Below are 14,408 nucleotides of genomic sequence, written 5' to 3'. Positions count from 1 at the left end.
GCTGGTTGAACTGCTTTCATTTAGTATCATACAATACTGCTCCCAAGTACATGAATTTTGGAAATGATATTCGTACTTCATCACATGGTTATTGTATGTGTACGTGTTGTTCCCTTTCCACATGCAATCCATATATCGGATATTGTGGAATTACCTAATATGATGTTACAGTGTATGAAGCATACAATATTTGAGACGAAGCAAAAAGGAAATCATGTTATGGTTGGAGCATTCAACTTTGTAGCAGATAAAAACAAAAAGATTTTTTGTTGTATTCAACTTGATTGCAAAAAAAAAAAAAAAAAAAAAATCAAAATCAAAATTTCATATTTTCTCTATAAAAGTATGAAGTAAAAATTCATTGTAGGTGACATAAAATTTAACAGAAATTTTAGAGAAATTTCGGACAAAATTTCGGTATGAATTTTTAAATATGTGTAGATATTTCGGAAATTAAGAATTCGTGGAAATGTACGGAAAATTTCGGGAAACTTCTGACGGAAATGATATAGCATATGAATTTCGTTTCGGTACTTCAAAATTACGGAAATTTCGGCAGTTTTGGAAAAATTTAAAACCTTGGTTGTGTTGGCATATATGACAAACAACCGAATTTGGATGTGATTTCATGAGCCACGTGTCAATCCCTAATTGGCCGTCCAAATTTCAGTTGAGTCTTTGACCGCCACGTGTCATATCTTATCTGATGATATCATTTCAAACCGTACATAAATATGAGGTCATTGTCATCCTCATCTCTCACAAATTCACAAACCTTCTCATATCCAAAGCCTACAAATCTCCATATTCTTTTCGTTTTGATTTTGTCAAACCGTTTCTGCAATGAATCGTTTGACGAAATGGTTGCAGAAAGATCAAGAAGAGGCCGTCACGAGAAACCGTTGAAGAGCCATGATGATGTCTGCCGCTGCCTTGCAAATCCAAGAGCTGGAAGATGAGGATTCACAATGGGGTGGTTCCTCGGAAGGTCGTACTTATAAGGCCAGGGATCGAGAGCTTATGGATCTTCGACTCAAAGCTCAATACTTCAAGGATCCGTGCAGGTATGAACAAAACATATTTCGTAGGCGATATAGAATGCAACCTTGGGTCTTTGACAGGATGATGCGCGACGTGGCCAACTACGACCCATATTTTGTTCAGACAAGAGATGCTACTGGGAGAGTCAGCTTGTCCACTGAACAAAAGCTTACATGTGCCATGAGGATGCTCGCGTATGGCATCACAGCTGACTTCTGCGATGATTACCTAGATATTGCGAAGTCCACTGCTATTGAGATTTTTGAACACTTCACGAAAGCAATCTGGAATGTGTACCATGAGACTTACCTCTGCCAACCAACACCGGCAGATTTGCGACGGCTACTCGACAAAGCTGCAGAAAGGGGATTCCCGGGGATGATCGGGAGCCTTGATTGTATGCACTGGCAGTGGAAAAATTGCCCCAGCGGATGGGCAGGGCAATATACTGGCTACAAGGGGAAGCCGACAATCATCTTGGAAGCGGTGGCCTCCTACGATACTTGGATTTGGCACGCCTTATTCGGACTTCCAGGTTCCCTGAATGATATTAACGTCCTTGGATGTTCACTGTTGTTCAATGAGGCCTGCCTTAGTGAAACCCCTGAAGTGAGCTACCAGGTAAGTAATAGGCACTATGGCCAAGCTTATTACCTAGTTGATGGCATATATCCTAAATAGGGGTCATTCGTACAAGCAATTAGAAACCTGAGGAGTCCGCAGACACAACATTTAACAAGGATGCAAGAAGCATACAGAAAAGATGTGGAGAGAGCATTTGGTATTCTCCAAGCTCGTTGGGCAATCATAAGAGGACCAGTTCGTGGGTGGAGTAAGGAGAACCTTCAATACATCATGATGACGTGTATTATCTTGCACAATATGATTGTTGAAGATGAACATGATGAAGATGAAGCAGAGCCATTTGATCCGGATGATATCCCAACCAGACCAAAGAAAGCAGAGATATATGCCAGACCAGTAATTGACACCGATGTTGATCGCAATCCGCAACAACTAAATCAATTCTTGCGTCGTTATAGGAAGGTTAGATGTCCAGTGATGAATAAAAACCTCCAAGACGATCTAGTCGATCACCTATGGACCATGAAGCTACAAGCTGATCAGAACCGCCAGTGAGGAGTTTTAAATTTATTGCTTTCAATAAGTGGCCATGTTGTCATGATAAATGGACATGACCTAGTTTGGTTGTATTGTTGTGTGGTGTGCTTTTACTCAATAAGATCATGCTTTATTATGAAATTAATCATCCTCAATTTAACAAGAGCCATTGATCATTTTTTCTCCTCCAATCTTAGCCCTTGGATTAAATATATAACCGTTATAGTAAAAAAAAATTGGGACGACATCAGAGCCGTCCATATTCAAAATGGACAGATCTGAGCCGTCCTTCTCGTGACCGTTGCACAGTGCAAAACGGTCAGCAGGGGACAACATCGTCAGGCGGGGCCCACAGCAGCGGCTGATTTGCAGTCTTCTTCTTCCTCCAGCGCACCACGCGCCCGTTCATCCCTTTTCTTCCCTCCAGCCCAGCGCGTCACCATCTTCTTCTTCTCTCGCAGGTTTCGTCCGGCCTTGGGCTACCACAGCCCAACTTGTGGCCCCAATACACTGTACACAGGTCTCGGTTCTGAAAAAGTCTCATATATGAGACTTATTTTTTTTTTTGGTCAACTCATATATGAGACTTGGTTTAGGGCCAAGTCCTATAATTCCAGAACCAGATCCCCCTAAATTGGCCCGTTGGAGATGAAAAGTCTCATTTTTAGCTCAGTTCTGGTATGGCACCCAATGGTTGGAGTTGCCCTAAAGTAGCAGTTGTAAGTGTTGTTGACCTTTAGGGTATCCTCCTAATCTTAACGTGTGCCATCACCTATGTTCCGAATTGGACCATTAGGTATCAGGTTTTGACAATATATGTTCCTAATCTATATAAATGACTGCTAGCTACTTCTCCGTCAGTTCTCCCGCACACACAACCCCCTCCAAATTTACGTTTCTGCAGCAGCCAAACAACGAAATGGTCTCTCTCTCTCTCTCTCTCTCTCTCTCCCCCCCCCTTCCCTTTCCCTCTCTCTTTTTCTTTCTCAATTTCTAGCTTGATCATAAACACATATAGATTTGAAACTGTGTTCTTGAAATCTGAATAGGGAAAAGGAACTGGTAGCTTTGGCAAGCACCGCAAAAGACACAGATGAAGGGCCTTTCTTTCATCGTCTTTACCTCTCTACTCCAATTTTTAGTATTGAATTTGTGCAGTGCAGCTGATACAATATCTCCATCACAATCCATAACCGGCTCTGATACCTTGGTTTCTTCCGGTGCAAGCTTTGAATTGGGACTCTTCTCCCCCGGCAACTCTGGAGCCTGGTACTTGGGAATTTGGTACAAGAAATTTCCAAATATTGTTGTATGGGTTGCCAATAGAGAAAATCCAATTCCTGGTCCACATGGAGCCTTGAAATTGTCCAAAAATGGCAGTCTAGTCATTTCAAATCAGATGAACAACACCATTTGGTCTTCCAATTCTTCCAGAGTCCCAGAAAATCCTGTTGCACAGCTTTTGGAGACTGGAAATCTTGTTGTTAGAGACAGTGCTATGACAGGTTCTGAAAGCTATGTGTGGCAAAGTTTTGATTTCTCATCAGACACATTGTTAGCGGGGATGAAGCTGGGATGGAACTTCAAAAGGGGCCTCAACCAATATTTGACTTCATGGAAAAATGCCACCGATCCATCTCTTGGGGCATATACCTATGGGATGGATAATGATGTGTTGCCTCAGTTTGTTTTTGCCGAAGGGTCTAGCAAAAGGTTCCGTACCGGACCTTGGAATGGTCTTCGATTCCCTGGCTCTTACGTTTCGAACAATACTAACACAGTTATAAAGGCAACTTTTGTGTACAATACCAATGAGATATATTACACGTTTGAGGCTGCTGAAAGCTCTATTACTACAAGACTACAGCTGTCTGTATCAGGTGTGATGCAGCGGCTAGTGCTGAATAAGGGAAGCACAGAATGGGCCCTTATGTATACTTTGCAGAATGATCAGTGTAATAATTACGGGGAGTGTGGAGCAAATGGCATTTGCAGAATTAATAAGGTACCAATTTGCGATTGCTTGCAGGGGTTTGTTCCTAAATCTCCGCAAGAGTGGGTGGTGCTTAATGGGACAAGTGGTTGCAAAAGGGAGATGGCACTGGATTGCCAGAAGGGAGAAGGATTCCTGAAACTGAAAAATGTGAAACTGCCAGACCTGCTGGATATTTGGGTGAACAAGAGCATGAGTACAGAGGAATGTGAGGCAAATTGCTTGAAGAATTGTTCCTGCATAGCTTTTGCTAATTCAGATATTCGGAGTGGAGGCAGTGGCTGTGTTATGTGGTTTGGAAATCTGATTGACATGCGGGAGTTTGTTGAGGATCTTGGTGAGCAAGATATCTTTATTCGGATGCCAGCTTCTGAACTAGGCAAGTGAATATTTTCTTTCATATAGTCCCTAATCCTTTAACATTAGTACGTATTGTCTTGGGGCGTTACTTAGGAACAGCTAGTTTCTGCAGTCTCATTTTATTCATGTTGTATGTTAATTGAATTTGAATTGTATGTTGCAACTTCCAACTCTCAGATAAAAGGTCCATAGGTTGTGAACTTTGTTTATGGTTCAATATACTAAATGCATGAAAATCTTGCTGAGATACTAATAAAATAAGCAAATACAGAAGTACAGAAGAAAGCGACGCATGGCATTTACAGAAAAGATCACAATGTGTGATACAAAATGTTGCCTGTTATTTGATCTTTAGGTGCTACCAGACTTGCCAGCAAGAAGCATAACAGAGTAGTACTCATCTCTGTCCTATCAGCAGCTTCTGTGCTTCTTTTTCTGGGTTTGTTATGTTGGTGTGTAATTCTGAAGCAGAGACGAAACAAACGGGGTAAGTATTCATGCATATTCATTGCTTTTATAATATGGTCTTCGTCCATTTTATTTATTTTATTATCTTCTTTGTTTTACAGGTTCAAGAGCTAGTAAGGAGGACTTGGAGTTGCCCCAGTTTGATTTTCATACTATTGCAACTGCCACTGATAACTTCTCCAGCAGAAATAAACTTGGAGAGGGAGGTTTCGGTCCAGTTTACAAGGTAACATGCTGATACATAGTTGACCATTTCTTCTACAGAGTTGAGCTAATATACTTGCATTACGTTTTCAGGCCAAACTAACACAAGAAGAATCAATAGCAGTAAAGAGACTCTCAAAACACTCTGGGCAAGGTGTTGAAGAGTTTAAGAATGAAGTTACGATGATAGCCAATCTTCAACACCGGAACCTGATTAAGCTTTTGGGCTGCTGCATTGAAGGAGAAGAAAGGATGCTAATCTACGAGTACATGCCCAACAAAAGCTTGGACTTCTTCATCTTCGGTTGGGAGATTTTATCTTTCAACTCTTGCATCCATGTGTTTTTTTTTTTTGACTACTTTCCGTACAATTTATGTAACTAACAGAATCCTCTGTGGCTTTATTTCTGTTAGAAGGGTTAAAAACTGAGCCAAAATTCATGCTATGGATGACTTGTGCAGATCAAAATAGAAAGGTGGTGTTGAGATGGCAAAAGCGATTTGACATTATCGTGGGGCTTGCAAGAGGATTACTCTACCTCCACCAAGACTCCAGAGTTAGAATCATTCACAGGGACCTTAAGAGTAGCAACATCCTACTTGACGATGAGCTGAACCCCAAAATATCCGACTTTGGCATAGCAAGAATTTTTGGAAACAATCAAAGTGAAGCTAAAACCAAACGAGTAATTGGCACATAGTAAGTTGTGATATCATATATATTATATCATGAATGACTTTGTTTCAAGTTATGATCAAGTAATTAAATCCTGTTGTGTGCATGTAGTGGTTATTTGTCTCCTGAGTATGCAATTGATGGCAAGTTTTCAGTGAAATCTGATGTCTTCAGTTTTGGAGTGATTCTGTTAGAGATAATAAGTGGCAGAAAGAACAGAGGGTTTCATCATCCAGACCACTATCACAGTCTTCTGGGACACGTAAGAAATTTATGCTTATGTTTGAGTCTGTGTCTACTTGGAACCTACAGTTTTCGTGTGTATTGCTAAATAACATAAAATTTGCAATTTTCCAGGCTTGGCTACTGTGGAACAAAGATAAGGGTTTGAAACTACTAGATCCTTGCTTGGAGAACTCATACATTGAGTTCGAAGTGCTAAGATGCATTCAAGTGGGTCTTTTGTGCGTTCAAAAGCTGCCGAAAGACAGACCAGAAATGTCATCAGTGCTTCCTATGTTGAGCAATGAGGGTGTAGCATTGCCTCAACCAAAGGAGCCTGGTTTCTTCACAGAAAGAAGTTCTGTAGACATTGATACCATCATAGGTGAAGGAAGAAGTCACACAGGAACCACATTGACTATTACGATGGTAGAAGCTAGATAATCCTTGTTCATATTTCGGATTCACGCATTCTGCCTGCGAACTGACTTTGAATTGGTGATAGTTCTTGATGGAAGAGAAGAGAGTTGCATTTTGTAAGTCTTCCAACTGTCAATTACATCAAGAGGTATTTATTGTTGGGATTCAATGGATAACAACTCCATTTATCTTAAGTTCTTAACAACTCCCGTTATCGCATTATATGGGTTGGTAGTATCTGAGACTTGTATTTCCAAAGCTGTGTCTTTTATGTTGTAGGCACTAGCCATCAAATTAATTAGCATATGAATTTCAGTTATCCATTATTGTCTAAATTCTCCAGTTAGTTTCACTCTAAATACTAACCGGAACCTTATAATTCTAGTGATTTTTATCTTCATCAGCAGAAGTGATAAACCAGCAAAAAGAATTTAGGAATACAACCTCATAGTTCTGCAGGAAGTTTTAAATTTTTGATATATATAGCACCAAGTTGTTCTGGCTGAAATAATGAAATGCGATAACATTGTACATAGTCGGAGGGTCATCATATGAGGGCTAAACATAATTAGTCTTGAGTAAAAGTGAACTCTATCGAGCCTCTAGTGAAATGGATAGTCTGTTGGATGAAGAACTTTCACGCTGGCTTGATGAGGAAGCCATAGATAGCAGATGCCTTTCTGTGAAAAAGCCTGGTTCTTTAGGCTGTGGCAATGTAATATCACTACTTAGCATGAGAACTACATTTGACATACTAGGCCTTTCTTCTGGACTCTGTTGCACGCAGAATAGAGCCACGTGGACTGATCGTAATACCTCAGACATACTGCTTGTGTTTTTGTTCTTTATAGATGTATGCATCATTTCAAATGGCTTGCCTTCTTTGAAGAGCCTCCAGGCCTATTTCAGGATATTAATTACCGCATTTGGTAAATTTAACTAATAGGGATAAAGTACACTTGTTTAATGATAACACTTACATGTCCAAGAAGGTTAAGCTTGTGGTCTGTGTGAGAAAATCCTCTGTTCTTCTTTCCACTCACTATCTCAAGTACCAAAACGCCAAAGCTAAAAACATCAGATTTCACCGAGAAGACACCATCAATTGCATATTCTGGAGACATGTAACCACTGCAAACCATAGTTATAAATTATTGTCATATGTAACTGTAGTAAGTAGTGACCTACAACATGTATTTATGGTCCTTACTATGTTCCAACCACTCTCTTCGTATTTGCTTCAGTTTCATCTCCTCCGAAACTCCTAGCAATGCCAAAATCTGAAATTTTTGGATTCAGTTCATTGTCTAGTAAGACATTGCTGGCTTTTAGATCACGATGGATTATCCTCAGTCTGGAATCTTGATGAAGATAAAGTAGCCCTCTTGCTATCCCATTGATAATGTGGAAACGCTTAGGCCAATCCAGAATTATACTTAGCTGTTCATCTGCCCAAGTTTTGAAGGATAAGGTTAGAAAATCTGGATGGCTGTTTTTGAAAAATAATTACTAAGCCAATAAAACACAATAAGTTAGTTAGAGCTAAAAAGAAAAGGGTGAATAAAAAGCCAAACCGAATATGAAGAAGTCTAAGCTCTTGTTGGGCATGTATTCATATATCAACAGCCTTTCTTGGCCTTCAGTGCAACATCCCAGAAGCTTCACAAGGTTGCGGTGCTGTAGCTTGGAAATGCATAATACTTCATTCTTGAACTCTTTGATTCCTTGTCTCGAACTTCTTGAAAGCCTTTTCACCCCTATTTCTTGCCCTTCCATCAGTTTTCCCTGTAGGATATTATTCTTGTTATTATTCACAATTTTCATGCTAAAATCAGACCAACAGTAAACTGAAAACCTGTCGTGCTAAAAAAGGATCCACCTTATCTGCAGAAGAGGATAATTCACTGGTAATAACTGAACACATAAAGTTTTTGATTTGTCAAGTACTCATATTGCTCTATAGTGCTACCAGCAGAACATAACTTTATATCATCAATAATTGTTCCATCATTCTTAGTGGATACACAATAGAACAAAACAGACAGTGAAATGATGTGCACAATCGCTAAGTGCATTTTTTGAAATTGGTGAAAACAAAATTGCATACTGAATGGTGCCATCCATTGAGTAGTTCCTCAGCATTGCTTTTATTTTCTACCTTATAAACTGGACCAAAACCGCCCTTTCCAAGCTTGTTAGCAACAGAAAAATTATTGGTGGCATCTGCTATAGTACTAAAATCAAATAATGGTAGCTCTAGATGCTCATCTTGGGATTGGTCATTGCTGTCTTGCTCTGGAGTATGCAACATATTTCCTACAATTAAAATGTATTATCAAAGAATTATTTCTGCTGTGATCAAATTTGGTATCAGTATAGTACAGATAGAAATAAGTTACCTAATTTTCTCTTAATCTGCTTTTTTTCCTTCTTCTTCTTCCTCTTGTATAAATTTAGTATCAAGCATAGGCCTAGAAGAGTTATCCCCACAGCTAGTAAAGATAGAACTATGACCTTAACTTTTGTTTTTCCCTTCAAGCGTCTGTATGTCACTGCCAGTTCAAGTATAAATTAGAATTACCACAAAAAAACAATATCTAAGTAAGTTCTAAGAATGAATTTGTATCCATGATATCTGGATGCCTAATTTTCTGTGATTAGAAAGTTAGTAAACCCTTACCTAGCTCAGAGGCAGCCATCCTTATATATATGTCCTGTCCAGCATCAGAGAATTCTCGAGTATCAATCAGTTCTCCAAGCCAGAGTATGCAGCCACTTCCTTCTCCTCTAATATCCAAATTAGCATAAGCTGTGCAATTGCAGTTCTTCAAGCAAACCTGTTCACATTCTTTGAGGTTCATTGTCTTGTTATACCAGGAATGCTGTGTATCTGGCAATTTAATGCCAGAATATTGTAGAAAACCCTCTTCATCGTGGCAATCCAGTGGAGTCTTTCGTACACAGCCATGTGACCAATCTGCCATCTCCCAGTCTTGGGGGGATTTCGGAGCAAAACCTTTTAAGCATCCACAAGAAGGAGAGTTGTTAATGTTGCAGCTACCATATGCCCCACATATTGCATACCTGTCACAGTCATCTATTTGTGCAGTCAAGTAAAGGCTCCAATCCTGAATTCTGTCAATCCATGTGAAACGCTGGAGGTTTCCATTGGGGTTTAGTGTTAACCTTGTAGAAACTGAGCTGTTAATGAGTTGGTAATGGTAATATATTTCCTCCTCATTATATACAAACTCATAGGTATATATGGGATTTGGTTTCAAATTAGGCATTCCAGTAAACCTGAGACCATTCCAAGGTCCAGACCTGAACTGCACTACAGAACCTTTCTTTAGTAAAAATTGCGGTAACCCAGTTGTGTCAAGCTGATTCGTATAAGCCCCTCTGGAAGGATCCTGATCACTCTTCCATGACGTCAGGAACCGGTTCAGGCCTGTTACCAAGTTTACTCCATATTTCATGCCAGGCAGAATTGTATTGCATGGATAATCAAAACTCTGCCACAGGAAAGTTTCCGGGTCATTGTGATCTGTCACAACTAGATTACCTGTGTCCAAAAGTTGTGCAACTGGGGTGGTTGCTGATTTAGAGGAATTGGCAGACCAAATTGTGGTGTTGGCATCATTTATAAGTACAAGAACTCTGTGGTCAGAAAACTTCAAAACTCCAGCCGAACCATTAAATGGGGTATCTCTGTTTGCAACCCACACCACAGTCCTAGCAGCTATCTTCTTGTACCATATTCCCAAGTACCAATTACTGGAATTTTGGGGGGTAAAGAATCCTAGCTCAAAGCTCCCACCTGCTGAAACTATGGTCTTGCCATCTTTAAGTGACTCAGTAGCACTTATAGTGTCTAATGGAGCAGAAAACATGAAGATTGGTGACAGACAGAAAACAAAGAGAGGTATGATGAAAGTTTTCATTGAGCTCCTGAATGAATTTAGGTGTGCTTAATAGTTCAAAGAACCAAATGCATTGATAGATTTTGAACAGCAGGAAATGAGATGAGAGGTTACAGAAGTAATTGAAGTCCTTTGTGTAGTGCAATGTCAAACTTCAGCAATTTTTTTACTAACCCTCTCAATCAGAAAGAGACCCCATTGAAGTTTGCATTGATTAAAGAAGTTGAATTTCCATCTATCATTTTCTTTTAACAAGTCTAGTTTTGATCATTTTGATAATTGTATTGATACATTTTAAAAGTTGACTATGGGTATGAGCATATTAGGGTATGAAATTACAACTAACAGGGTATAACCTAGAAATCATCAAACCAAAATTGGTTGACAGAACCTCTTTTCTTCTTCTTAGTTTGCTAGTGTCATGGTTACATAACCATCAAATTGCATTTGTGCCTACATGCCATTGGAGTCTCAATTTGATTGAGAAGTAACAAGAGATGAAAAAGATCGAAAAGGAAAAAGGAAAAAATAAGAAAAGAGAAGGTCAATTTTATTCCAATCTTATCAAAGCAAAACAGTGACAGGAAATGTCTAAAAGTGACACACAGAACAATTCCAATTTCTATACCATTCTACCAGAAACACGCATCTGTTGTAAATCATTATGGCTATATCATGTAAATAGATATAGGGTACATCATTATGTTGTTATAGGCTTACCCTTTCCATGTTTTATGGATGACTTTAGGAATCCTTGTTTTATGGAGGACTTTAGGGGTCCTTGTTTTATGGAGGACTTTAGGCTACATGTTCCCTATCTTCCACTATATGTAGTCCATTTCTCATCCATGTTATGAGGAGAAAAACAGAAAATACTACACTTATTATCTGCATCTAAACTCTCTCTCTCTCAAGTTCTTAGAAGCAAAGCTCTCTCCATTTTCTGAAACACTTTCTATGTTAGTTTTACAACACGTTATCAGCACGAATAGCTCTACGATTCGGATTGCAGATTGACAAGAGGAGAGGTGAATAACTTGGGTTGCAGAGAAGAGGCAGTTCATCTTTCAATCATCTTCACTCTACCAGCTCTACAACCAAGTATGTTTTTCCAAGCAAAAACAGATTTTACTGTTTCAGTTTACCTTCTGTCCTCTGTGTTCCCGTATTTATTTAAAATAGTAATTCAACTCCAAAATTCACCAAATTTTGTATGCTAGAGCCTCTGTGTGTTTACTGCATCTCTATAATTTTTCATATTTTTCTGGGTTGTTTTGGTTGGGATTTTGGTTTGTTTTTCGACTGCTATTCAGTAGAAGCTGCAATCACGATTTATGACTTTTATTGAAGCATCTAGTTTAACTTAATCATCTATGAGAGACACTTATTTCTCTTGCACTATAATTGGCATAATGGAATGAGTAAAAGGAAAATCAATAGCTTTTTAATTTAGCTATTAATTCATGTATATTGTGACAAATATCTATAAATACTTGTTTGGACTTTGTGATAATGATACATCTTTCCTTCATTATTTATTATGATAATGTTTTGTGGTGTTACCTGCTCATATTAAATTTAAATATTTTACCCGCTTAAATTCTTTGCATTAGAATATATATGTGCGGAATGCAGGTACTTAACGAACCGGAAGTTCACACACATAAACATTGAACCAAAATTTCATACATAAATATTGAACCAGAAGTTCACATATAGTATCGAACCTGTAGTTTTGACAACACTGAAATATTATGAATCTTTCCAAGTAGGCTCACCCAATTCGATGTGATGTCTAGGCAAGATACAATGAGGTTGTGTACTTAAGAGAGCCTCGCTCCACCCAAACCTCATACTCTTACCTGGTCGTATTTAATTGGAGTTACCAAAAGGGTTGAGTAATAACTTTTCATTCCTTGGCAGACCAGCTTGAGCCCAGCAGGCCCACTCTCCCTCTGCGGGACCTAGCAGCCCAGCAGGCCTCACACACCATTTAAATTACGCATGAAAGGCCGGGTCACAAGCCCGCAGACTAAGCCCGATAGGCTTCACTATCAAGCCCATTCCTTTGGTCCAGCAGAATCAAATAAAAGGAAAAATGATTTGATTCTACTGAGATTTGAACCCAGACAATGTACATGTCATTATGGCTATTGCAAATAAATTCACCATATTTCATATGTGTAATTAATTGCCAGAAGCATTTATTCACATAATTGTGTGACAATTAATATGTTATATTACTAGCATGCAATTAATATCTCAATTGATTTGTGATTTCCATTTATTCAATTTGTGAGATATTATTTCAATTTGCTCTATTCAATATTATTGTGTTACTTGTCTAAATTTTCGCACTAGAATATATGTGTAGAAAATGCAGGTACCTAATGAACTAGAAGTTCTAAATGAACCAGTAGTTCATACACATATCGAACTTGTAGTTTCGATAATGCCATTTAAGAAACTTGAAGTTTCCTTCATAAATTCACCACACATGATAAAACCAGTAGATTTTACATGTTTAATCCGATTTTTCATACCATGTTATAGAACCTGAAGTTCCTATTAGTTGCTTATGGACGATATTACCCAAAGCACTAAGATTATTTGTTCCTTTCCTGTAAGAAATACCAAATCTCAACAAACTTGACTTTGTTTCTTTGGAGGTTTCCGGAAGAAACTATCTAAAGTGGTTCAAGATGTGATAATTCATCTAACTGCAAAGAAGATGAGATCAACAATCAATGCTAACAATGTCGTCATTGATGCTTTTAATATGAGTGCCATAATTTTCAAAGGAAACATATGGAGAAAACACTCCAAGTTGAGTATCCGATGAAGAGGATACACAGATTCTTTGGGTCGCTCTAGAAGAGCACTTTCACCATCAAATGACCATTTTCTTGCTTGAAGCAAGACATGATTGGCAGAACGAAATTAGCCCATATGACCGTCTGCCACTTGGCCAAAGCCCAAGAGGCCATGTAATCAGGCTCCACGTGGCCAAGGCCCACGTGGTAGGAACCATGATGCCATAACTCAGCAAGCCCGAGTTGAAAGGAACACTGGTCCGGCCCGCTGCCACCAGAATCGATCAGCATGATCTTTGTTATCAATGTGGAGGAATTGACTGCTGGTCCGGCACCTGTTGTGCGATAGCCTAAGCAGTAGATGAGTATTACGCCAGTCGCAGAACTCGAAATACCAACTTTATTAAAGGGTCATTTTCTATCGATTCCACACTAGAGATCATGGATTTTCAGGCAGTTACTGAACATACCGAGGATTAGAACTCGAAGACATGGGTATAATTGGCCCCTTGTGCCATATCTATTTCATCTTAATGAATGAAACATCTTCGGATTTTGGTGATTTATGTTTTCAATTATTTTGGATTATAGAAATGTGGTTATGTTCGAATATATTTAATTCAATAAACTTATTCATACATGTGATCCATTGAATTAAATAAATGAATAGGCATATTCTGTGGGGAAGTTTGTTGTCCGGTTAAAAGTGCTATTACGCACACCATACTCCGAGATCGGAGATATGTTTCAAACTTATTGCCCATGCATACCTCTGTGACAACCATATCAGGCCAATCCAACCTGATAGAGGGCTATGGCAAAGCCCACTTTATGTTGTCCAATGGTACTGAATTTACCATTAATGAGGCCTTATATTCTCCACGTTCCAGAAGAACGTTATTGAGTATTAAGGATATTCGAACCAACATTTATCACGTTGAAACCCCTAAGAAAAATGAGTGTAATATCTTTGCATAACCTCTGAATGTGCGGCCAGAAGCGTATATTGGAGAAATTGAAATTTGTTAGCCAGAAGCTAACCAATTCGAGCAACTACTTGCTATGGCATGACCATTTGGGACACCCAGGTCAAAGTATGATGCACCGTATCCTCAACTTATCACACGGGCATCCCCTTCTGAATAAGGGTCCTGTGTTTAGTAACA

At 38.9% G+C, this 14,408-nt stretch overlaps 3 protein-coding genes and 1 long non-coding RNA gene across 4 annotated transcripts; 3 read left to right on the top strand and 1 right to left on the bottom strand.

The window, feature by feature from the left end:
- The first annotated feature begins 912 nt into the window (after positions 1-912).
- Positions 913-2,181, top strand: LOC133730885 (uncharacterized). Its single transcript, XM_062158391.1, has 2 exons — positions 913-1,662; positions 1,723-2,181. Exons 1-2 carry the CDS (start codon positions 913-915, stop codon positions 2,179-2,181), a joined length of 1,209 nt encoding a protein of 402 aa, XP_062014375.1.
- Positions 2,182-2,931: 750 nt separating this feature from the next.
- LOC133734801 (G-type lectin S-receptor-like serine/threonine-protein kinase At4g27290) lies at positions 2,932-6,827 on the top strand. The gene is made up of 8 exons (XM_062162418.1): positions 2,932-3,085; positions 3,213-4,535; positions 4,872-5,003; positions 5,086-5,210; positions 5,282-5,492; positions 5,651-5,888; positions 5,976-6,126; positions 6,222-6,827. Exons 2-8 carry the CDS (start codon positions 3,257-3,259, stop codon positions 6,528-6,530), a joined length of 2,445 nt encoding a protein of 814 aa, XP_062018402.1. The 5' UTR covers positions 2,932-3,085; positions 3,213-3,256; the 3' UTR covers positions 6,531-6,827.
- A 140-nt stretch (positions 6,828-6,967) lies between these two features.
- On the bottom strand, positions 6,968-10,817 carry LOC133734799 (G-type lectin S-receptor-like serine/threonine-protein kinase At4g27290). The gene is made up of 7 exons (XM_062162417.1): positions 9,187-10,817; positions 8,906-9,058; positions 8,665-8,822; positions 8,081-8,291; positions 7,717-7,954; positions 7,487-7,637; positions 6,968-7,406 (listed from the first exon to the last, which is right to left on the bottom strand). Exons 1-7 carry the CDS (start codon positions 10,448-10,450, stop codon positions 7,098-7,100), a joined length of 2,484 nt encoding a protein of 827 aa, XP_062018401.1. The 5' UTR covers positions 10,451-10,817; the 3' UTR covers positions 6,968-7,097.
- Positions 10,818-11,083: 266 nt separating this feature from the next.
- Positions 11,084-12,716, top strand: LOC133734814 (uncharacterized). Its single transcript, XR_009858597.1, has 2 exons — positions 11,084-11,530; positions 12,353-12,716. It is a non-coding gene; the product is annotated as an uncharacterized LOC133734814 (long non-coding RNA).
- The last annotated feature ends 1,692 nt before the right edge of the window (positions 12,717-14,408 follow it).

Source organism: Rosa rugosa, chromosome 2, assembly GCF_958449725.1.
Source record: "Rosa rugosa chromosome 2, drRosRugo1.1, whole genome shotgun sequence".
Taxonomy (NCBI): Eukaryota; Viridiplantae; Streptophyta; class Magnoliopsida; order Rosales; family Rosaceae; genus Rosa; species Rosa rugosa.
This window is presented reverse-complemented; position numbering and strand designations above follow the sequence as displayed.